General features: G+C 56.7%; 3 protein-coding genes across 3 annotated transcripts in view; 2 read left to right on the top strand and 1 right to left on the bottom strand.

Moving 5' to 3' along the window:
- Window positions 1-5,455, top strand: PIGT (phosphatidylinositol glycan anchor biosynthesis class T). Its single transcript, XM_068419646.1, has 12 exons — window positions 1-175; window positions 576-753; window positions 1,602-1,729; window positions 2,236-2,336; window positions 2,493-2,579; window positions 2,842-2,929; window positions 3,016-3,113; window positions 3,414-3,579; window positions 3,686-3,886; window positions 4,420-4,585; window positions 4,708-4,791; window positions 4,921-5,455. Exons 1-12 carry the CDS (start codon window positions 1-3, stop codon window positions 5,171-5,173), a joined length of 1,725 nt encoding a protein of 574 aa, XP_068275747.1. The 3' UTR covers window positions 5,174-5,455.
- A 3,004-nt stretch (window positions 5,456-8,459) lies between these two features.
- On the top strand, window positions 8,460-16,499 carry BLCAP (BLCAP apoptosis inducing factor). Its single transcript, XM_068419645.1, has 2 exons — window positions 8,460-8,626; window positions 14,811-16,499. Exon 2 carries the CDS (start codon window positions 14,890-14,892, stop codon window positions 15,151-15,153), a length of 264 nt encoding a protein of 87 aa, XP_068275746.1. The 5' UTR covers window positions 8,460-8,626; window positions 14,811-14,889; the 3' UTR covers window positions 15,154-16,499.
- A 4,866-nt stretch (window positions 16,500-21,365) lies between these two features.
- The window catches only part of SRC (SRC proto-oncogene, non-receptor tyrosine kinase), a 28,655-nt gene continuing 25,951 nt past the window's right edge, over window positions 21,366-24,069 (bottom strand). Inside the window, exons 10-13 of the mRNA XM_068419765.1 lie at window positions 23,847-23,923; window positions 23,310-23,463; window positions 22,984-23,115; window positions 21,366-22,565 (exon numbers count right to left, since the gene is read on the bottom strand). Of these exons, the coding sequence (XP_068275866.1) occupies window positions 22,357-22,565; window positions 22,984-23,115; window positions 23,310-23,463; window positions 23,847-23,923 (572 nt within the window). The 3' untranslated portion in view covers window positions 21,366-22,356. The remainder of the gene's footprint in view (window positions 22,566-22,983; window positions 23,116-23,309; window positions 23,464-23,846; window positions 23,924-24,069) is intronic.

Here is a 24,069-nt window from a genome sequence, read left to right as displayed (position 1 = left end):
ATGATGGCGGCGGCCGCGCTGCTGCTGCTGCTGGTGGCGGCGGGGCCCGGGCGGGCGGGCGCGGGGCGGGACGCGCTGCGGGAGGAGCTGCTGCTGAGCCCGCTGCCCGCCGGCGACGTGGCCGCCACCTTCCAGTTCCGCACGCGGTGGGACGCCGACCTGCAGCGGGGCGCCGGTAGGGCGGGGCGGGGGCAGGGCGGGCCGCGATTGGCTGGGGCGCGGCGCAGGCGGCGGGGCTGCAGCGGTGTCGCGGGGTGATGACGCGAGGTGATGGCTTGCGTTGGGGCGATGACGTCACCGCGTTGAGGGATGACGTCATAAGGGGCGAGTGACGTCAGAGGCAGGGGTGAGGTGAGCAGGAACAGGGCAGAGCGAGGCTGTGGGGGCTGAGGGTTGCGGTGACGTCAGCACGAGGGGGCTCGGTGCGGTGACGCAAGCGGGCTGCGTGTGATGACACGAGCAGGGGCAGTGCCAGGGGATAACGTCATGCGTGGCCAGGCCCTGGTGTGACGTCAGGGGAAGGGGCCGGGGCAGGGGGATGCGGTGGGCAGGGCAGGGGCTAACGCTGCCCGCAGTCTCTCACTACAGGCTCTTCCCGAAGGCGCTGGGGCGGCTGGTGGCGGCGCTGGGTGTGCGGGAGCTCCACCTCGCCCTCACCCAGGGCTTCTGGCGCACCCGGGCCTGGGGGCAGCCACCCCTGCAGGCACCCGCCGGCGCTGAGCTCTGGGTCTGGTTCCAGCCCACCGTCACCGAGTAGGTACCCCGGCCACGGGTGTGTCCCTCCGGGTCCCCTCTGCAGCCACCGCTCCTGGGAGCCGTCACCCTTCTCACACGAGGCACCCACGAGGTGTGCGGGGGCCCTCCTGAGCTGGGAAATGTCTGCTGGAATAAAGAGCCTGCAGTCCCCAGAGCAGCTCTAAGGAAAATCAGGACGTGGCCCCGCTCAGTGCACGGCACAGGATTTGGTGCTGAGGGAAAGCCCTTGTTCGCTAAAGGAACAAGTAATTCCCTCGTGGGCTCTGTGATGACAAACCCCTCGCTGCGGGGTGATATCGTGACCTCTCATCTGTGACTCACTTCCTTTGACTCGCGTCCAATACCTGTCACCATCTCCCGTAGCCACAGCCCCCGGTTGAGCAGCAGCAGCAGCAGCAGCTCTGCACGGACTCCCAGAGCTCTCTGCTCCCTACTAGTGGCCCGTTCTGGGTCTGCTGATTGGGTCAGCCTTCAGAGCTGCACCGAGGTGTGGCTTTAGGTGTCACAGCCCCTTCCCCATACACTGCACGTCACCTCCCTCCCTCCCTGCTGCTTGCTCCCTCTCCTCGGTACCAGCTGCACCCATCACCAGGTCCCCGGCTGTGCTCAGCCCTGCCAGCCCAGGGGCTGTCCCTGCAGTGAACGTCCCCCAGATTTCATGCGTTAGAATAAAATACCAAGAGACCTGGAGAGCGCGTGACCAGCAGCCTCTGCCTGCACGCTCCTTGCAGCTGCTGAAAGCCAGCGTGGTCACCCCTGTGTATGTACTGAATGTTACTGACTTAATGCTTGTTGTTCCGAAGATCCGAGCTGCTGAGGAATCTCTGCTATCTGTTCTCACACAGTGTTGACAAAGCCTGGAAAGAACTGAGTAACATCCTCTCAGGAATATTCTGTGCTTCTCTCAACTTCATTGACTCGACCAACACAGTCACTCCAACAGCATCCTTCAAACCCCTGGGCTTGGCCAACGGTGAGCCCAGCCTGCGCTTGGTTGCCCGGCTCTGCCCCCTCGCTCTTGTCTATAGCTTTAGTTCTGCCCCGTGCCCCTGTGGGGAGTCGGGGGGCACGTGCTGCAAGGGCTCGGGGTCTGGTGCGTACAACGGGGCCTGTTCACCTCCTCTTGGGGGCGGTTCTTCTCCGTACGAATGAGGCTTGAATTTGAACAGAGGAAACCCACGAGCAGTATGTGGCAGATGCTGCCAGGCCCTTGTTGGTCTCTCTGAAAAACATTTTATGAAACAGCTAGCGAGGACTGGAGGATTTAAAGCACCCAGGAAAAAAAATCTACTAGGAGATACGCTCACCTGTTCTTTCCAAACACGTAACAGAGTGGGATCCATTCCTAGTTGAGCTCATGGCATTTCAGGCATATTGAGAGGGTGGTGGGCTATGTTGTACGTGGAGATGGAACAGGTCTGCTTCTGCTCTCGTGCCTGTAGCAGTACCAGCCTGTTGACCCTCCACCTCTCTGCCCAGGGACAGATCACCGTCTCCTGCGATACGCTGTCCTGCCCCGGGAGGTCGTCTGCACAGAGAACCTCACGCCTTGGAAGAAGCTGCTCCCGTGTGGCTCAAAGGTAACGGCAAGCCCTGCTGCCTCGCTGGGCTGCTCCTGAAGGAGCTGGTTTCCAGCAGCAGTCCGGGAGTGTGCACTGGGAAGTCTCAGCAGGGCCTTTCTCTCAGTGGGAGCAGAGAAGAGACCCGGGGCTGAGTTTCTCCTTTTCTCCCCGCAGGCTGGGCTTGCTGTGCTGCTGAAGGCCGAGCGCTTGTTCCACAGCAGCTACCACTCGCAGGCAGTGCACATCCGCCCCGTCTGCAGGGTAAGCACGAGACTCGGGCTCCCGCCTTTAACATCCCCAAGAGAAAATCAGAAGCCTTCTTGTGACGCTGCAGTGACCCACCAGTCTGCCCAGCTCCCCTGCGGTGGGTTCGCTGTGCCTAACGCAGCTGTCATCCTGCTTCTCTGGTCTCACCAGCGTCCCGATGGGATTCTTGCAGTCCTGAAGGGGAGTTCCAGCTCCTGCCTGGTGTCCTGCCCCTCCAGAAGGTATGATCAGAGCCACCTGTCTCTCTCTTGTCCAGGATGCCTCCTGCCTGGCTGTGTCCTGGGAGCTCAGACAGACCCTCACTGTGGTCTTTGACAGCTTTTCCAGCGGCCAAGGAAAGAAAGGTGAGCTTGGCAGCAGTGCGCTGTGGTCCTCGAGTCTCCCAGCGCGTGGGCACTTCATGAACTGCCACTGACTTTGCCTCCCACAGACTGGTCCCTCTTTAGGATGTTCTCTCGCACACTTACCGACGCCTGTCCTCTGGCTTCGCAGAGCAAAGTCTACGTTGACATCTCCCCTAAGAACAAGGTAACGCTCACAGACCAGAGAACACCCCCTGCTCCCTCAGTTCAGCCACTTCATGTGGCTCTGAAACATCCTCGCCCCCACCCCCTGCCTGGCCAGGCCCCCCAGGAGCCCTCCGGGCTAACAAAGGGAGGTGCTTTCCTTCCTCTGAGCAGGGCTGTGGGGCTGAGCATGGTGGTGTTAGTAAGAGCACCAAGCTGGCCATTGGGTGGGAAAGCTCAGGGCCAGCCAGAGGGGCTTGAAACAGCGCTGCCAGTTACTTCAAGGGGCGCTTTTCCTTTCATGGTCCATTTGCTTCCTCAGGAAAATGAGTTACTGGAAGTGACCCCCCCTCCTGCATCTGTACACGAAGCTGTTGTCCAGGGAGACAAGAGAACCTATGCCGTCTATGACCTGCTCAGCCCCTCGCTCTTCAATACATCTCGCAGCCTCAATGTGCAGCTGAAGTGGAAGCGGCCCCAAGACAGCTGTGAGCCACCAGAACTTCATTCCACCTGCACCACTGGTCAGGGCTCCAGGCCTCAAAATCACCTGGCATCACCCCCCCGATTCCTGTGTCCTTTTCTCTTTTGCAGCGGAACTGCCCACACCCATCCTCCACGCTCAGCGCTACGTGAGTGGGTACGGGCTGCAGACCGGGGAGATCAGCACCCTCGTCTACAACACGCACCCGTACCGGGCTTTCCCCGTGATCCTGCTGGAGACTGTGCCCTGGTACCTGCGACTCTACGTGCACACCCTGACTATCATCACGAAGGGGAAGGAAAACAAGCCAAGTAAGTAAACCCTCCTGGGAGCACATGGCACCTGGTTCCCTTGGCAGAAGCAGCTCATTCCAGAGATGGTTGAGTCCTTCCCTCAGGCCCCAGTGATCACCAGGAAACTGGACTGGGAAAGAAAACACCTTAGGATGTTTTCCTAGCCCTCAGTTCAGCACTCACAGCAGGTGAGACTTTATTAAGTCTGTTTTATAAGAGGCACATGGACAGTGTTTCATGTTCCAACAAGGGTCTAAACCAAAGTGAATTGATTTTTGTAGTACAGGAGGCTCGATTTAAAACTGGTGGCTGGGTCTTGTTTTGCATTTGTACCTTTCCTGATGAACACCTGACTTTCATGGGTCATCAGCTCTAAAGACCAGCCAGATTTAGCTTTAACACGTTTTTTGCTACCTGTGCATCTTCACTTGCCCAGAAAACCTCTCCCAGGACAGTGGAAGCAGGAGCACCCACCCCGTGGGAGACGTCCAGGCAGTGTGAGATTGGACAAGGTTCCCCCCGGTGTCACTGACACATGTCTTTGGGGTTAGGTTACATCCACTACCAGCCAGCTCAGGACCGGAGACGGCCTCACCTCTTGGAAATGCTGATCCAGCTGCCAGCCAACTCTGTCACCAAGATCACAATCCAGTTTGAGAGGGCCTTACTGAAGTGGACAGAGTACCCACCCGACCCCAATCACGGCTTTTACGTAGGGTAATGATGTAGCTCCTCATCCCCTTCTGGGCCTTGCGTAGGACTTGCTGCCCAGGTCTCCGAGGACGGGAAGAACTCTTGCTGTGCCAGGACTGACACTAGTGTGTCCTTTGTCTCCTTAGCTCATCTGTGCTTAGTGCCCTGGTGCCCAGCGTCATTGCGATGAAGGCCGTGGACGTGGAGCAGAGCCCTCTCTTCGCCTCGCTGTGAGTGTGGCTGTGCTGGGGAGCGGGGCCGTACCGCGGCGCCTGCGGGCTGCTGGCCGCTGTCATCCTGTCTGGTGAGCAGTGGTCCTGTGCGGGCTGACACCCCCTTTTCCTGCTTCCACTCTCCAGGTTTCCCTCCTCCGATGGCTCCAGCTATTTCGTGCGCCTGTACACAGAGCCGCTGCTGGTGAACTTGCCGACGCCAGACTTCAGCATGCCCTATAACGTTATCTGCCTGACCTGCACCGTGGTGGCCGTGTGCTACGGCTCCTTCTACAACCTGCTGACCAGAACGTTTCACGTGGAGGAGCCGAGCCGGGACGGGCTGGCCAAGCGGCTGGCGAACATCATCCGCAAATTCAGGGGGGTGCCCCCCCTCTGAGAGAAACCAGGGCAGCTGGCGCTGGCCTCTCGCCGTGGGGAGACCCAGGGAGCGAGCGCTGCTGCCTCTCATCTTTGCTGGAAGCAGCCTGCTCCAGTCCGCTGCCTGGATCTCTCTTTGGGATCCAACAAGCTGAGAGATCACTCCCATCATTAAGATGGGAAATGGCTCTAAGCCCATTGACTACTGAACTGCACTGCTCTGGGACTGGGAAAGGGGTAAGACTTCTGTTTGGGAGAGGGGTAATATATGCTGGGAACAATTCTGGAAGTAAACTTGAGCGGTTTCGTACATTTGTGCTGCTCCTGGTTGGTTTTACTTTCTCAGCCCCAAAGACAGAGTTGACCCCGTAAGACTGTGAGCTGCTCACTCTCCAGCACGCTACCCGAGCCAGCCGGGAGGAGATGCCGACGTGGGAAGGGGAGGGGGTGCAATGTACAGTGCAGAGCGGGGTTCATCTGCTCGACCATCTCACCTTCCACACGGCCACCTTTCACAGTGTCCTCCCGCCACACTTCCTCACCTTTGAGCCAGTTTGCAAATTAATTTTGGGGCGTACCAAGGGTCTGGGCATACCTCAGCCATACCAAGGGTTTATTTTCTCAAGAAAAAGCTTTTCTTGCTCCCAGCTTCTATTTGCAGCATTTTGAAACCCCTCCATCTGCTCACCCTCTGCTGCAGCACAAGATCCTCCTCTGCCTCCCTGGTACCATTTCTGCACGTCTGCCCCACAGCTCCCCTGCACCCACAGTGTCCCCAGAACTTCGGGGAGCCTCTGGGCTCAGCAGACCCCAAGTGCTGAGCTGCAGCCAGCCAGGCTCTGCTGGTGGGCAACAGCTTCAGCCCTCCCAGAGCCCGGAATGCAGGAGCACCAGCACCGCTGCGCCCTGCAGTTATTTTTATACAATACCAGGTATCGCTTTGCAGCGGGGTCACACGGAGCAGCGGGTGGACACGGGTGGTGCTGCTCGGCCTCCGCCCGTGCTGTTCTCAGGGGTACGTGCTTTGCATCTCGGATGTGGCTTTCGTGATAGGAACAGAGAGGTGGCTACAAGCAGCTAAACAAAGCACAGGGAAATCATTAGAAGAAATGTTCCCCAGAATCAAAGCAAAGCACAGCCAGAGGTCCTTTAAAAGTTTCTGCTTGAAGAGAAAGACCATAAAAATCCCGCTGCCTCCTGTCCTGCACAGAACAGCCTGTTCCCACTGGCCTGGAGTTACCTTTCCCTTGCTAACGGAGATGCTTTTCTCTCCGCAGCTCCTGACTGAGCCACTCCACTGGATGGCTCCACGCAGCCTGCAGAGCTGCCGAATGAGTTAGGGACGATCTTTCTCTGTCCCTGCTTGCTGAGAAGGATGCCACAGGGCTGGGAGCTCACACTGCTCCCAGCCACGGGACTGCAGCTACAGCTCCGCCACCCTGGATTCGAGTGCAGAATGGAATTTATTTATAGAAAGCTCGAACTGCACCCAAACAAAACCTGAGTGAGCACGCAGCTCCCTTAGCAGTGCAGGGGTTGGGGGGGGACGCAGCCAGGAGTCTGGGGCACGAGGGTCCACATTGCAGTTTGCAAAAGGATTTGCAGATCTCAAGTTGTTTCAGGTTGGGTCCAGGTTAAATCCCACAGACTGCAACCATCAGCATATGCCGGAGCAGCTCAGAGCACCCAAGGGCCCCCCAGCCCGGCTGCCCCGGCGAAGCCTGTGTGCTGCAGGCGTTAGGTGGGATCCAGCAAAGCTCCTCGAGCGCCGAGGCCAGCACCCATGGATGCAGCCGGTGCCACAAGCCAAACCAGCCAAAAACAGTGCAGGAAACACAGCACTGCTGCAAACCCGACCATCACTTCTGTAGGAATAAAGGTCCTTGTGCTGAGGATGACGAGGGCAGCCTGTGCTGGGGCCAGCCGGGAGCTGCCACAGGCAAAGGGTGCCAGAGCTGGCATCAGCCAAAGGCTTCGGGGCCATTCCCATGCAGTGCCATAAACCAGGAATTTAAACAGCCCATGAAGAGGTCAGCCCAGAACGATGGCAGCGCAGGAGGGAAATCGCCCCAGGCTGGATCCAAACCTGCCAGGCCGTCGAGGGAGTCGGTCTTATCACAGCCATCAAACGTGTGGGCCAGCCAAGCAGAAAACCCTGCAGGAAACGCGTGTGGCCCTGCAACCACGGCTGGATGGCTTTAAACAGCTGGGAAAAACCAAGATCTGAGTGTTTGGGGTTTATTTCCTGGGCTGTTTCTCTGCCTTCCCTGTGCGACCTCCTTGGGAGCCCAGCCAGAGCTGGGCAGGGCTGAGCTGTGCTTGGTAACCTGCTGCTGGGTGTCTGCAGAGAGAAAGGCTGGAGCTGGAGTGCTTGCAGCAGCCTGGACATGGCTGCCAGCCCAGTGACGCTGGGCCGGAGGCCTGCCAGCAAGAGGCATCAAAAATAAAAGTGTTTAAGGGGAGAGGCTGCGGAGCTGTGTCTGCTCTACCTCTCTTTGAGATATAGCACCACAGAACCACAGACTGGTTGGGGTTGGAAGGGACCTCTGGAGATCATCCAGTCCAACCCCCTGCCAAAGCAGGGTCACCCAGAGCACGTTGCAACCAAAGTGCGCTGCCATGTGTGACAAGGAAGCAGCATGCAGGCAAGCCTAAAAATAGTATGGAATGGAGTGCAAGAGAGCACCGAGTCAGTGTGCCAAACACTGTGAGCAGATGGACAGCGTGCAGTGGAGCGCAGGGACACGTGCCAACTGCATACAAAGAAAACCCTGCAAACAGGATGCAACCGCATGTAAGAAAGTATGGGAAAGGCAGGCCAGCCTGCAGAGAACCACACAAGCTGCACGCAAAAATGCAGCGCCCTGCAACACGCCAGCACGCAGGCAGACGGCACACCAACACGCCGGCTCACGGACAGGCCGCACGCCACAGAGCGCGAAGCAGCACGTGAACAGTGAGCAAAATACTCTATCTGCACATCGCAAAGCGTGTGGCTGCGCACACCCCGTGCAACGCCGTGCGAAACGGGCCTGCGAGGCTCGCCGCGCGGCGCGGAGCAGCGCTGAGAGTCAGACCAACGCACAACGTCACGTCAGTCCCTCAGGAGCGCGGAAGGGCCTGACACGTGCCGGGCGAGGGCCGCCCCTCGCGCCGCCTGACCCCGCGCAGGCGCACTGCCCGCCCCGTGGGGCTGCCCGCGGCGCCGCCTGACGGAGCGGCGCCCCCGCACACACCGCACCGGCCGCCGCCGCCGGAGCGCGGGCCCGCGGCGGAGCTGGTGCGCCTCCGGGCCGGGCCGGTTCAGGCGGGCGGCGGGCAGCCGCGGCGGGGTCCTTCCAGGGCGGCGGGGTCCTGTCGGGACGGCGGCGCCCTGTCGGGGGGCGTCCCGGCCGGCCTCTCCCTTCCCTGCGGACGGGCCCGCGGCGGAGGCGGCCCCGCGATGGCGGCGTGAGGCGGACGGCACCGCGCCGTGAGTACGGGCCGCGGGGGGCGGAGGGGAGCGGGCCGGGGGCCTCCGCGGGGGCGGCGGGGAGGAGCGGCAGGCGCGGGGCTGCCGGAGGTGAGGTGACAGTTCGCTGCCTGGGGACACCGGGAGGAAGCGCTCGGGGGGTTCCCGGCGCGGGGGCGGCGGGAGAGCCGCGCTGCGTGGGCTAGAGAAGAGCCGGTTCCAGCCTCCCGCCGGCACGCTTCGGCCCGTGCCGGCCTGGGCTGGGGGTCACAACACCGAGCGCTCCCCCGCGCCGCCAGGCCGCGCTTCCCTCACTCTGCACCTCGTTGTCGGTCAGGCACAGCTCCCAGGGCACTCCCGCTCCTCCCAGGAGCAAACCCAGGCCCGTTTCTCCCCAGAGCAACACAGCTCTCGGACGTCCCTTTGCCCAGCACAGAACACGGCACCCCGCAGTGCTGCTCTGCCCGGCCAGGCACCCTCCCCGCGACCCCGCGGGCGCTTTGGGCCAGCTGCGAGGCGAGTGTACAGGCCGTTCTGTTGTGTGAACATTGCTCATTACAGCCCGAACACTCAAGCACAAGAGAAGACGAAAAACAAAGCTCTTAAATGCAGTCTACAACACACTGAACTCTCCGATACTTCATTACCCCTCCACGGAAACATCGTAATTGATCTTGCAAATACTGTCGTCGTTGCGTAACTTCTGCCTTCCCAACCCGTACATCACAACTCCCCAGAACCCCTTGCCAGTACTGCATTTTTGCCTCTCTCTACCCGAGACACAGAAAACTGGCCTTTATCAGGCTGTATTCAGACTTCTGAAGCCTGTCGAAGGGACAAAAGGCAGAGAGGAGATCCAAATTAAAACTAAAAATAATTATGTTTTTCAGGGTACTTGGAATGGGCCTGGAATTTGTGATCTTTGGCAGTTAAAGGCAGGGGGTGGGAGTGAGGACAACTTTTTTTAATAATAATATATTAACTATATATGATTAACTATATAATATTAACTATAAATTAGTACAAATGAAAGTAGCAAAACTTTAGATGACAACTGTCGATGTTGACATCACTTCCCACTACAGAGCTGGCTGACCTAAGGTTCTTCTCCTGGGATTTATGGTGCAGAGAAACAGATAGTACTGCTGCTTCCTGCTCACAGGCGGAGGTTTGTTGGCCCTCGTGCTGTGAGTGCCCTGCACTTCCTCCGGATCCAGGCTAATCAATTCCCCAGTCAGTAACGAAGCTCAGACAGCAGCTATGGAAGTGGTGAAATGAGTGGCTCAACAGAGAGCCTCCGCTTTTCATGAAGTGAGTTGCTTTGATTTATCTCTAGCTTGAGAAATCAGAACACTTGGTAACCCTGAGGCTTGGTCAGTCAAGGATTTGCTGCTCTCTTGGAAACTGTTTGCAATTCTATTGCAGCATTTCTGAGTCTACAGCAAGTGTTCAAGGCATGAACTTCGCAAAGACTGGGGTAACGCCTTTGCCAAAAATTGAAGACTCACTTTTTCCAGCTGAGTCATACCAGCAGATAAAGCTTTTAAAAAATAGGAAAAAAAATAGCAGCAAGGCCAAAAAGAAAAAAAAAAAAAAAACACAACCCTGAAGTTAAATCCCTGATACTGCAAATAGGTCTTAAAGTTTGAACAGTTATGGTTCTTGGGTTTTTTAAGAGAGAGGGTTGGCATTTAGAAAGCTGGTCTGCTGTTGCTTTTCTTGGCTGAACTCCTCAAACGCGTCACTCGATAGCTCTTTCACCTTTTTTTTTTTTCCCCCCCAATGCTTTGGATATTGTGTATTTTTAGCAGCTGTTTTGGGTGCTACGTGGTATTTGAGAGTTGGTTTCGAACACACGCTGGCAGCATGAAGCGCTGCCCACACCCATCAGTTCAAGTTACATGGCTGTGTCAGGGGTTTTGATTTAAACAGCTTTAAGCAAACTGTACTACAGGTGAGCCTTGTAGGTAAGAAACTCAGTGCAAGGCCCTGAGACTTACTCTAAGTTCATGAGCACTGTGTAACTTGAGAGATTTTTATCTAGACAATGTGGCTTTTCATTCCCAAGCAGAAACTTCCGCTTCTGGGAAGTGGGGGCATTGGCATCCCTTCCCCCCGCCCCAATAAAAAAGTGACTTGGTGGTTTATTGCCGAGCTTTCGGCTGCCAGCCTGGCTGACTGTTTCTGTAGCATCTGCTGGGGAAGTTCCTCGTGGACAGTACTGGCTTCATAGCTGCCTCAGTAAGGCCTGAACAAGCTTACCTTTTAGGTGCTTAGTGAAAGCTGGCTGATTATTCCCCCCTCTCAGGGTAAATGGACTGTTAAGGAATTAAGACATTCTTGAGAAAGGTACACACCTGGTGTTGGCATACTGATGTAAAAAAACCTATGGTGTGGGAACACCTCTCAGCCTCTTAATTGCTGAATTAGCTTGTAGAATATCAAGGAACAGCTTCCTAACTCCTCAGATGGATTTATTCTAAACCAGGACTGATCGATGGCAAAGCACTGCAGACTTGTGCTGCGCTGCTCACTTTGACTTGTCACGATTGAAGTTTTGTTTCTGTCTGGGAAAGGTGTGCCACTACCCTCGCCCTGGAATTGGAAAATCCTCCCCACAAACATGTGCCAGTAGGACCTGCTGGGTTTGAATGGTCTTGGGAGGGAAGATGACAGAAGGAAGGGCTGTGAACATGACGAAAGCTGATTAATAAGCTTGTGGAAAAGTATTGGTGTTTGCTTACTAATGAGGTGCACAGGGAATCTCCCAAGGCTGCTCCTCTGCCTGCAGGAAGTGGCAGGGAAGAGGCTCTGGCAGCACATGGAGATCAGAGGGAGCTGCCGAGTGCTGACTGCAGGGAAAGCAATGGGAGCATCGCCTGCTTGCTGCTGCTGAGAGGTCTGAAGCAAGTTCAAGTGGCTCTAAGAGCTGTGGAGGAGCAGAGGAGGCAGTGGTGGTGTGATGAAAAGGAGCCATCTGGTAAACATGAGAGGCTGCCAAGTCAGATGACTTGAGCAGGAGCACGAGAGCAGTCTTGAGGATAGCAGGACACGGGGCTGGCTAAGGAAAGAGATGAGTCAGGCAGGGGAGAACAAGAGCAACTGGTTGAGGAAAAGCAGGATGCGCTTGTGAAACAGGGAGCTGGTAGAAATACTGTTGGGTGACAGGTTCTTATTTGCTCTGGGACGTGGTAATCTTTAGCTGGGATCATGAAGAGAGGACAAAGAAAACAAGGTAGGAATTTTTCATTTGCAAGTTTCACCTCGCTTGCAAATGTAAGCGAACCTGAATATTGCTACGGCTTCAAGAAGGGACTGCCTATCTTAGGCACCAAGAGTGAGAGTTCCCTGCTCAGTGAAGAGTTGATAGCAGGAGACGCTGTTTCTCTTTGATCAATAGCATGAAAAGAGAACTCTGTCCCATTGCCAGCTGTAAAAGAATCTCCAGTGACGAGCTAGGAAGAGGATGTATCTTAGTAGTGAAAGTCCCTTGAGGAAGATGCAGCTGCACAAGTCTCAGGCAGTAGGTACCTTATCTAGGATCAGCTGTGGGATATGGCAGACAAAGGGTTTTCAACCTTTAACTGGTAGATAGCAAAGGGGCACATGAAAATACAAGCAAACTGACTCCAAACTGACTACAGATACGAGACTAACTGCTCAAATGTCTGCGTTGGTTAGAAGTCCAAGAGGTTTGCAGATTGAAGGGCATTGACATTGAAACTTCATAGTAAAAACAGCCACTATTACATGGTTTTTCATTCTGCAGTGGTTGCATTGATTGCTACAAGCAACTGGCTCTTCCAGGAAATATCAATATTTAAAAATGGGTAACTTGTTCCGAGATGGATTTGTGTTTGTAGGAAGCATTTAGGTAATGCTTACACGCTCAGAATCAACTCACTGCTTAGAGCATTATCACTCAAGTCTTTGCCGTGGTGAGGCGGCCAGACTGGAGTAAAATGCAGCTACGTCATGGGTTATAATTGTACTCTTAAACTCTTAAACCGTAGTCAGTTGTAAAGTACCTTTCTGTTCAAATATTTGTTGTTAAATCTTTTCTCTCCATTTTTCCCCTTGGAAAAAAGTCATCTAATACTTCTGCAGTACTTTTACTCCAGAAGCACCCAAGTGATTCACAAAGGCCAGCAGACAGCATGTTCTGTTACGAAATAAGTAATCCTTATTTCCAGTTTATAGATGGGGGAAACAGGCTTGGGGCTAGTCTTGCCCTTAAAGATACAAGTGGCCTGCAAAAAACAGGGCTGACATCGGGAGTTTTATTCCTTTGGCTTGACTTTATCCATATTGCAACGTAAAATAATAACTTCCTTATTCTGTGGCTGCCTAACTGCAGCTTAGTTTTACTGACTGAACCCCAGGTGCCCTCTCTGCTGGAGAACACTCTCCTGCAGGAGCACCAGCACAACGTACTTTCCCCAAATACTCGTAATCTCTTTGCCCCAGTGGAGATCTTGGCCTGCGTTCTCTCTCGCTGACATCAAAATAGATCCTGCTGCTAAGGTCACTGTGGATGGCAGTGTGCTGCTTGCTTCTGACAACAAAGCTGGTTGGTACCTGCGAGCTTACAGAGCTGTAAGACAAGTCTGACCTCAGTGTTGTTTTGGAAGAGAGCTGTGTGTGGTTTTCTCTTGGCTTTTCTGTGCAATCCCTCATTCTCCCTCCCTTCACCAGGAAATCCCTTCTCCTGCCAGCAGGAGCCAGAGGAATGTGCTGTTTGTTTACCTTCTCACTCCTTCATCCTACTAACCTTCCCACCCCCCAGCTGTAATCCTGACAGGCTCGTCTCAGCCCTTCATCCTTCTGACAGAGCACTACTCCGTTGAGTATTTTCAGATAAAAGCATTGCTGCAAGAAGCTGTTCTGACCGGGCTCTGCTTCGTGGGGGTGAGGCCGTGGCATTCTGCAAGGCTGGGGCTGTCCTCCTGCCTGGCTTTCTGTGCCCTGCCTGGCAGCTGCTCTGTTCAGTGTCACTGCGTGTCACCATGATGTGCTGCAGGACACCGTGCTTCCCCAGCGCTTCCCTTTGCCAGCATTCCCCTGCGTGGTTTTGCCCTTTTGGGGTAAAAAGCTGGGAGTCCCTACGTACCCTCTTCTCGTAGTTGCCCTACTGCATGAACTGAAGGAAATCTTCCAGTTATTCCCTCCCAACAATCCTGCCATCTCCTGACCTGCTATTGCTATCCCAGACTGCTGAACTCTTCTGCCTCCCTTTCAGTAGTCCTGGCTCTGTAAAACCACCTTTAAGGCATTTATTGTTTTTAAAGGCATCTGAAATTCTTGAAGATGTTTGTACTACTTAGAAAAAAAACCCCACATGCTTAGTGTAGTTGATGTGGTTGCTACAGGTAGAAGCGTGTTTTCTGGCCTTGTAGTGTGCTGTCATCCATGGCTAGAGAAGCCCCTGGAGCTCACTGTTTCCACAGGGTTTTATAATAATCCCAGTGAGGAAATCCTGTGTTTACAGCACTTAGGAAAATTGCCATTTTGAGACTGTCCCCTCTTTGATCTATTCACATACTTTATCTTATCTGACTTGAGCTGATTGGCAAGGATTTTAAATCCCTTAAGCAGGGACTGTCCTCCCCTTTGTTTTGCAGCCTGGACACTGTCGGGGCTTTCCTGGGCAGCTACATGGATAGCTGGAATTTTATGCTGTCCTGCTGGAAGACTTTATAATGGGTCTGTGCCTGGGGAGGAAGCAGTTTGTGCACTAAACACTTCCTAGACACTTCTTTTACTAAGACTTCCTTAACGCTTCTTTGTAGCACCTAATAGTTTACCCCTCGGTTGCATTTCTTTATACCATCACTGAAGTCCTTGGACAGTGTTGGGTAAGGGAAGGCTGCGGCAGCTTGTTTTCCTTTCTGTTTCCGCCTCTCCCTTTCTCTTCCTGCACTACGCTGAAGAAAAGGGTCTCACAATCATTAGCCTGGGTAAAAGCCTGAGAAACAAGAGTACACAAGGGATACACTTCTACACCAGCAATAGATAATCATGTCCCCAGCTGAGTGGTTCAGAAAGCAGGAAACTTTCCACCAGCTCTGAGTCACACCAGAATTTAGTGCTGGGAGTGCGAGCTTCAGCGTACGACGCTTGGGAGTAAACGGAGCTGTATGAGAAGAATGTCGTGATGTTTTGGCTGTGTGTCTCTGACAGTCTGACATTTTACCTCTCCCTACAGAACAGCCTGCCTGCCGAAGGAGCTGTGCCCGGAGCACACCTGATTGATTGCTGCCACAGGCCCCAGCCAGCCAGCCACAATGTACTGCCTTCAGTGGTTGCTACCTGTCCTGCTCATACCCAAGCCCCTCAACCCAGCGTTGTGGTTCAGTCACTCAATGTTCATGGGCTTCTACCTGCTCAGTTTCCTCCTGGAACGGAAACCTTGCACGATTTGTGCCTTGGTCTTCCTGGCAGCTCTATTCCTCATCTGCTACAGCTGCTGGGGGAACTGCTTCTTGTATCACTGCACAGGATCCCAGTTGCCGGAATCAGCTCACGATCCCAGCATAGTGGGCACCTAGAAAACAACAATCTTCCAGTCTGCTGAGGGCTCTTGTTTTGCTGTTAAAAAGGGGGTGGGCTAGGGAGGAGGGAGGGGGTGTTAGGCATGTGACTGGAGTAAAACCAGCCTGTTTCTGTAACTGTGTGTGGACTAGAGTGGTAAATTCCTCCCACTCTGCCTGTGAAATTCAACTTGTTTACTGTGTGAACTCTGGCAGCACCACCTGCTTTTTTAGAAGCAGAAATCTTTTTTTTTTTTTTTCCTTCCCGTATCACCGGGAAGGGACACCAGCCCTCCTAACTGGGAACTGAGGGAGGACTGAGCTGCTGGCCTCTGCCTGGCTGTTGTGTGGCAGTGGAGTTGTGTGTCACTCACTTGTCTGCGTTAGGCTACGGTGGTCTAACTCAGGGCTCTTGGCCCACTGATACTGCTCAAGTAACTACAAGATCCTCTCCATCTTTCCCTTTGTGGGGAGCCAGCCTTCCCACCTTGCTGATCAAGGGCAAGCTCGACAGCTCACAGATGCACTTGGCCAAAAGCTGCTGGAGCCAGAGGCAGTTGAGTCATGTCCTCCTGCTCAGCCTGCCAAAGAGATGCGCGCACTGCCGAAGTGCTTGCTGAACTACGAATGCTCCAAGATCATAGCCTGAAAGCCTCAGTTACGCTGCTGCTTTTATAAAGCCTCCCGGGTAGTGGAGACTGCCTCTTCCCCTCCTAGATTTCCAGGGTTTACCAAGGTATTGACTGTTGGGATAAAGAACCAGTATGCTGCGAGATGTGGGGTTTTGACAGGCACTGTGACCTCGCCCTGTAAAACTCACGCTAGCCCAGAAGGCCAGGTGTGGGCAGGGCAGGAGAGGATCCCGAGGTGGAGGCATGGCTTGAAGCAGTAAATGCTTCAGCCATTTTCAGTGATAGTGTTTTTGGGCCAGGGGTGACAGAAGGTGCTGGTGCTACTGACTGGAGAAGGGAGGAGGCTGGGGGAGTGCCTGGTGTCTCCACCTCCCCTGGGCAGAAGGATGGGAAGAAGCCTGGGTGGTGGTGGGTCAGTCCTACAGCCACAGCTGTGCAGAGCTCCATGCCACATGCATTGCTCTGTGCAGCTGTGGCTCTGGGGAAGCCAAACCTGGGGCAGAAGGTTGTTTGTGAGAAACCTTAGAGGTTAACACAAAATACTGTCTCTAGACTTTAAAGCGTTTCCCTCCCCTTTGCTATCTGACTTTACTTCAGTCTCATAGTGGAGAGCGGCAGAAGTGGCTGTTGCTGTCCTGAGGAAGTTCGAGCTATGAGGTTGTGAAACTTCCAGAGTATTGTTTGTTCATTGCACAGCTGTTCAAAATGTTTAATAAAGCTTTATAAACTTTGGTCTATGGCCTCCTGCCCAGCATGATGCATTGGCTGCTCATTGCAGATCCCTTAGCCCAGCAATCATGTGTCTGTATTGTTCTGTTTCCAGCACAGTAACCCCAGAGAGTCTCCAGGAAGAGGCAGAGCCTGTTTGCCCTATAGCTCGCAGTACCGACCCTTCTCGTTAGCTGTTTAACCTGGCCATGGGCAGACAGAACCATACTGGTGATTCCTAAACTGGCTCATCTTGCAACCAGAATGACCCTCCTGTGCTGTGTGTTACAGATGCCCCCTTTCCTTACCACCTACGAAACTGAACCACAGAGCCGTGTCCTGAAAGCCACTGATCCCCAGTGAAAGTGTTACCTGCCCTATGGCTATGTGGTGTCAGCCCATCCCATGGCACCACATCTTCCCGACCTGTCCCCCTGCTCTCGGCAGAGACTGGGCTGCAACCCAACTGCCACGAGCCATCCAGGGGGAGATTCAGCTGTGTCGGCCCTTCCCCAGAGTTGGCCGTGACCCTGTGTTGTACCAGGGGGAGAAGGGGGACACACACTGCAGCCAGACACGGGACTATCAGATCCACCGGCACCCAGCAGCACCTCAGAGTTAAAGGGCACGGGAGCTGTGCTGCTGGAGCTGAAATGCTTCCTCTACGCTTGCTCCAAACCCTGAAGCCCAAGTCCAAGCCAGACAGGGTTCAGGGCATATCAGTGTTCACGTTTAAAAACAGCGTGTGCCACATCACCAAGAATAGCTATGACAGCTCTGTCACCTGTCAGGCCGAGGGAAATCCCAGGAGCTGTCAGATCAGCCACAGCAGAAATTAACAAATAGGCGAGGGGAGGGCGTCTCACTTGCCAGCTGTGGCAAGACTGTGTCTGCGCTCTGAGCAGCTTTTAAGTTAATTTAAGCTAATACAGTCAGTTCTTTTAAAAGTACATTTTTTGTTGCTAACAAGCCAAGCTGTGCTCTACAGCCGTTTAAATAAACCGTAGCCACGCAGCCAGACAGTCCTTTGGATGGGAGCAAGCCCTGGCTTTGTACGCGGGGTTCAAGACGCGGCGCAGCTGCAGGCTTTCCCTTCTGCGAGACCCAGCTTGGAGCGAGAAAGCACTTCAAAAGAGGGCGGCTGCCAGCATAGCGACAGGAGAGCGCTCAGTAGACTGCTGGGTAAGGAGCCTGCTTTTTGCAGCCCCCCCGCCCCAAGCGTGGATGAAGAGCACTCTGGTATGCACACAGCCCTCGCCAGCACGCTGCCTTACCCTCTTCAAGGCACCGAGATACCATCTTCGTTTAAAGATAGAAAATCAAAGCAACTTCATCATGGTCAGACAGAATGCCTCAGGCAGAGCGAGGAACCCAGGCAGGTCTCACATCCCATGCTAATGCCCTCCTCGCCCTTCTCTATAAAGAGGCCATGAAAAACCAGCCTGCAACTGCAGAACAGGTCGAACCCGATGGCTTTTGAAAAGCATCATCACAGCTCCCCTGCTTGTGCGCCACAAACTGGCCCGAGCCGGTGCAGACGCAGTGCCCGTGCTCCCGGGCAGGCGTGCGCTGGCGACATGAAGGAAAGCTCATGTTTTGCTCTGGTGTCCAGGAGCTGCTCTGCCAGAAGAGCAGGGGGGTGGCTCCGTCCCCCGGTATCCTGGGGGCACCAGGGGCTCTCTGCGTGGGGACCGCGCCGGTGGGCAGGCACTCCTGGGGGGCAGCTCTGAAAGCAGCGGGGTTTAAAACACAACGGCTGTGTCGTGCCAGGTCCCCCCGAGCCTGGACGCTGCCCCCGAGCGCTTTGGCGCAGAGCGAGCCTCAGCACCTTGCTGTGTTATCAAGCGTCCGTCTGCCTGGTGCCCCCCGGATACAGGGGGCTGGAGCCTTAAGCTGTTCCTTTGTCTTTCCATTTGAAGGAGAGATCGTTTTCTTTTCTAGGTCACATAACAGACCAGTGACACAGCAGGGTCAGGGAAGGGAAAAAAAAACCCAGGCTCAGATCACTAGGAACAGAGATGCAGCTTAGCTCAGGCAATCCTTGGGCTCCTCACTGCAGCCCTGAGGTCTTGGCCCCACCAACCCATCCCCAGCACACACAGTGCACACAGACTGAGGGACTTGCCGACAAAAGATAATCACTTAATTGCTTTAAAGAGAAGCCAAACACAAAGCATTAAACATTTAAGGTGATAAGACTAAGGCACTCACCAGCTCGAGGAGGACGGAGCAGCCAGACCTGGGAGCTCAGGGCACTAAAGCCACCCCAGACCATGGTGGTGGGAAAGGAACAGCAGCCGCCACCTTGTTTTCAAACAGCCTTCTCCCCCCCAACACCGTGCTATATATCAATTACTTAATCACTGAGTGAGGGATCCCAATCAGCACCTGCTAATTACCCGAACAAAGCAGGCCTGCTTCTTGTAGCTGCTGATGAAGCTGCAGGGAGGGCTGCCCCGGCCCTGTCCCCCCAGCCCATGGGGTTGGCAGTCACTGCTGGGCTTGGGGCGGCTCCGCTGGCGCTGGCTTTGCCCAGGTCGATGTGCCCACCATGGTCACCGTGTCCCTCGCAGCCCCGCGGGACCTGGGTGTCCCAGCACGCAGGGGCTGGCCAGCACCGATGGATGCAGCAGAGGAGCCCCCGGGGTCCCTCCCGGCTGACGGTGCACGCCACGGCCCTCTGCTCGCCCTTGATGGCTGCAGCCGGGGTGGCCCAGCTCACCTCGGAGCACGTTGGCCTGACTTTGCACCCACCATAGCAGTGCCTCTGCGCTGGAGCGGGACGGGCACGATGGACGAGGCTCCTCTTGCCTCTGGGGGCTGTGCTGGACCACGAGCGCACGTGGGGAGATGGGAATGGCTCCAGCAGCACACAAGTGGCACCAGATTCCAGAAACATCAGCCAGAAAAGGCCTCCGAAGCACCACGAGCCAGACACGGGCATCGCACACGCTCTGGGAACCCCCAGCTCCTGAACAGGGATGCTGAGAAATCCTCTCATACACGAGCTACACTTAGGGTTTGTGGGTTTTTTTTGTGAGGTCTGGTTTGTGTTTAATTATCAAATTGCAAAGTATTTACATCAACAGTAGAGTTTCAAAGCATCTCCTCCCCCCCCCCCCACCCACCAAGCTGGACCTTTTCAGGTTTTTTTTTCCCCCCCGAAGTTTTATTATTATCCAAAAAAAAAAAAAAAGCAGCTAAATATTTTACTTCGACACTGAAAAAGGCAGGGGGGGGTGAGGGGAGCTGGGGAGAGAGAGACACAGATCCACGTGTTCTCTGCATAGTCGGTTGGAGATCTTACAAAACACTGCTTAAAAAAATGATAATGGCAGAGGAGCATAACTCGTAGGGCGTTCCTGACCCCGGGAAGCCACAGAGCATCCTTGGGTGGGGGGTTCCTCTGTGGGATTTATTGGCTTAAAAAATAAATTGGCAGACAATGATGGTGATGGAGGAGAAGCTCTCGATTCGCGGGGCGTACGGGTGAGGCCTGCTCCCGTCCCGCCGTGCTCCTGCAAGGCCCCGGACGTGCTGCAGACAACCGAAGGCCACACACGTGCGCTCGCCTGCTCTCTCCCCAGCTTTCAGATTACGTCTGGCTGCCGCAGGTTGTTTTAAGAGGTCTCTCCCAGGGATGGGGATTTTTGTATAATTTAGGCTGAGCTATGGCACAGGCCACCCCTCGCACCGGCAGCCGCCCGTCCCAGGGATGCAAACACGGAAAGACCCAGAACATCGAGGTTTGGCGAGTCCCTGCCCAAACGCAGAAATGCAGGCACAGCAAATCTGCTAGGAAGGGGGGGGGAAAGGCTCCAAGTCCCCAAATGATTTAAAAAAATCCAATACACCAGTGAGTGCTCTCCAAGCCAGCCAAGGCAGGATCTCTCCGTATGGCTGAAGAGCCCATTCAAGCTGATTTTGAAGGTTTTACTCATTAAAAAGGAGCCACCGACCAGCCAAGCGAGTGCTTGGTTCATAAATAAGTGGCCGGGGAGCTGCGGGAGCGAGCGGGAGGCAGCGGTGTGCCCCAGCCCTGCTCCGGCGGGGGTTTGGGGTAGGGGAGGGAAGGGGGTTTCGGCTGCCCGCGCTCAGCTCCCACCCAGCTTTCACGGGACACTGGCACCACAGCGGGGGCTGGCGAGAGGAGGTTTGGGTCTGCTGCCTGCAAGGAGGCTGTGCCGGAGGGAAACCCCATCCCACAACTACGGGGGGGGCAAAGAAAACCCACCACCCGAGGACCGAGAGGTGGGCAACGCCGCTGGCTCCCCTCCTCCAGCTCCTTCATGCCGTGCCAGCTCCCCTGCCCTGCAGCCCCCGCTCCAGCCCCCATCCCACCCCTGGACCCGGAGAGCACCCAAAGACCCCCCAGGTCTTTCTGAGCAAGGGGCACCCAGGGTGTCTCGGACCCGGGAGGGAGCGAAGCCTCGCGAGCCACCATGGCGAAGGGTTTCCAGCTGGGTACCGCCGCAGGAGGGGGACAAAACCAACACATGCAACTAAGTGACAGTTTGGGAGGGCGCAGGGGCAGCTCGAGGGCTATGTACAAGGCAGGGGCTGGGTGCCACCCCACCGGCCCCGGGGTTCAGCCCCACGGGCACAGATAGGCCCCCCCCCCCCCGCCAAAACGTGGCCGAGGGCTTTGGGAGCAAGCAGGGGGGAGATGAGAATGCAAACGTCTGCCGTGCGGCACAGTGCTTCCCAGCACTCTCCTTCGGGGTGATGGCCCGTGGCTGGGGATGCTCTCACCGCGTGGGCATCGCAGCCCGGCAGCCGAGACACGAGGGGTGGGGGGAAGGCAGCTAAAAACATACCCGGTGGCCAAAAGCATCTGTGAAAGATGAATATTTCCACCAAAACAGTCCTACACCCCGAATGACCACCCATGCCATGCACCCGAGCCCTGCGGCAGCACCAGATCTGGTGGCAGGGCCAGCCCAGGGGACTCTGCTGGTGGGAAAGCTGGTGGTGGAGCTGGGGGTGGCTGGGGGGGCTGTGGTGCACGTCCCAGGGGCAGGCTGGAAGACCAGGAGCTCGGTGGGAGAAAGCGCAGCTGGGGCGGCAGGGCTGGCCACGGGCAGGGCAAGGGCTCTGCCAGCATCCCCTCCCGTGCCGTGCCTGGGAGAGACTAGACAGGTCCCTTGGGGGGACAGACAGAGCTGGGAGACTTGAATGTGCACCCAGGTGCTCCCACGGGACGGTGACGGTCACCGGAGTCACGAGCAGCCACATTTCACGCTCCCGGTGCCCGCCAGCGCGGCTCAGCCGCAGAGCCCTGCCGTGGCGAGGCCGGAGGGATGCCCGAGGACAGGGGACCACCAGCATCCCGCTGCCACCCCACACTGGCACCACCATCCCGTCCGAACCAGCCAGGGCTTGTGCCTTCCCCGTGGCAAAACGTCTCTGCCAGCGCCCTCGGGAGAACCGGAGCCAGGGGAGGGATGGCAGGGAGGGCGAAGGGGCAGGGAAATTTGTGCTGATTTAGAAAGGGGGTGCAGGAGGCCAGGGCTGCATGTCCAAGGTGGGAGGTGCTGCCCCCCAATTCCTCTGGGCTCACCCCAGAGCTGCTGGGGGGGGAAAAGTTCTCCCAAAAGCCAGGTCTCTCAGTGGGAGATGTTCCACTCGCCCTCCTGAGCCGGCTCCGCCGGTGCCCGCAGGCTCCTCTCGCCAGCGGGACGGCGCCGCTTCGTTAGACACGGGCCAGAAGTCCTAATGAGCGACGGGGGGACCCAGCACCTCCCCTGGCCGCATCCGGAGGCAATGCCCCATCCCGCTCTGGGGCTGCTCCGCAAAAACGGTCCCCTCGGTGTGGGGGACCAGCCCGCGGCGCCCCGCGGCGAGGACGGCGGCATCCCTGGTGCCAGGAGGAGCTCCGGGTCTATAGGTTCTCGCCAGGCTGGTACTGGGGCTCTGTCGAGGTGAAGTAGTCCTCCAGGAAAGCCTGCAGGTACTCGAAGGTGGGTCGCTCCTCCGGGTCCTTCCGCCAGCACTGGCACATGAGGTCGTGCAGAGACTCAGGGCACTCGGGCGGGCAGGGCATGCGGTACCCCCGCTCCACCTGGTCCAGCACCTCCCGGTTCACCATCCCTGCGTGCGGCCAGAGGAGACACGGTGTTGATCAGAGCCCGGCCAGATCCTGCACCATGCATTTCCCAGAGGGGATGCTAAGGGCATGGTGCTGGGACAAGCCTTATGGGTGACCCTCCAGCCCAACAGTGCTTGTCCCCACCAGCCTGTCACCTTCCTCGGGGACTAGAGCAGGACAGGGTGGCTGTGACCCTGCATCCCGGCGGGCTCTGCTCGCCCTGCCCCAGGGCAGGATCCGACCCGGGCAGGGGCAGCTCCGCCCCGAGCCCGCCCTCCCTGCCCAAATCGCAGGGGAAACTTGGCATCGGTTTGCTCCTCCGCAAAGATGGCTCTGGGGGCCACGGAGTGCCAGGGGCAAGCGCTGGGCACAGGCACCCCAACGGGGACGGGGCATCTGCCGGCGGGTGCCAGCCCTCACCTGGGTATGGCACTCTGCCCTTGGTGGTCAGCTCGGTCAAGAGGATGCCGAAGGACCAGACGTCCGACTTGATGGTGAACCTGCCGTACAGAGCAGCTTCGGGGGCCGTCCACTTGATGGGGAACTTGGCGCCTGGATGGAGAGGCAGGGTGAGGGGCTGCTCCCGACCCCATGGTGCCTGGGGGTGCGTGGGGCTGTGAGTGCCTCCGGGACCCACATGCCACCAGGGCCAGGTGCCAGCTAGAGATGCAGTGCACACCCCTGGGGACCAGGGACCAGTGGCCATGGCTGTGGTACTGGTAGCCCCGGGAGCGCCGGGCACGCACCTTGCCGGGCCGTGTACTCGTTGTCCTCGATGAGGCGCGCCAAGCCGAAGTCGGCCACTTTGCACACCAGGTTCTCCCCCACGAGGATGTTGGCTGCCCGGAGGTCCCGGTGGACGTAGTTCATCCTCTCCACGTAGGCCATGCCGGATGCGATCTGTGGGGACCAGGACACGGGGCACTGAGGCTGGTGGGGTGACACGGGGGTCCCCGGGGAGCGCTCAGCACTGTCGAGGGGAACAGCTCTGCAGCAGGACCCCAGCTGGGGTGTGGGAACAGCCGGTTGCTCAGGAAAACCCCCCCAGACGCAGGTTTGCTGGCCAGGGAGAGCTGGCAGCAACGGGAGCGGGTACAGTGATGGTCCCTGAGCACAACCCAGCTCTGGGCTGAGCACCCAGCGGGGATGGTGGCACCCACCCGAGCGAGGCTGCGGAGCACCCCAGCACCCGACAGGCGACAGCCACGACAGCCCGGTGAGGTGCTCGGGCAGCCAGCACCCTCGGGAGGGGATGCGGGAGGCCCGGGGATGCACAAACCCACCTGAGCCGCCATATCCACGAGCTGGGGCAGCCGCAGGTACTTGCCCATCTCACCCTTCAGGAAGTCCAGGAGGCTCCCTGCGAGGAATCACAGAGCGGTTGGGGTTGGAAGGGACCTCTGGAGATCATCCAGTCCAACCCCCTGCCAAAGCAGGGTCACCCAGAGCACGTTGCACAGGGTCGCGTCCAGGTGGGTTTGAATATCTCCAGAGAAGGAGACTCCC

This window comes from Nyctibius grandis, chromosome 28, assembly GCF_013368605.1.
Source record: "Nyctibius grandis isolate bNycGra1 chromosome 28, bNycGra1.pri, whole genome shotgun sequence".
NCBI classification, from domain to species: Eukaryota; Metazoa; Chordata; class Aves; order Nyctibiiformes; family Nyctibiidae; genus Nyctibius; species Nyctibius grandis.
This window is presented reverse-complemented; position numbering and strand designations above follow the sequence as displayed.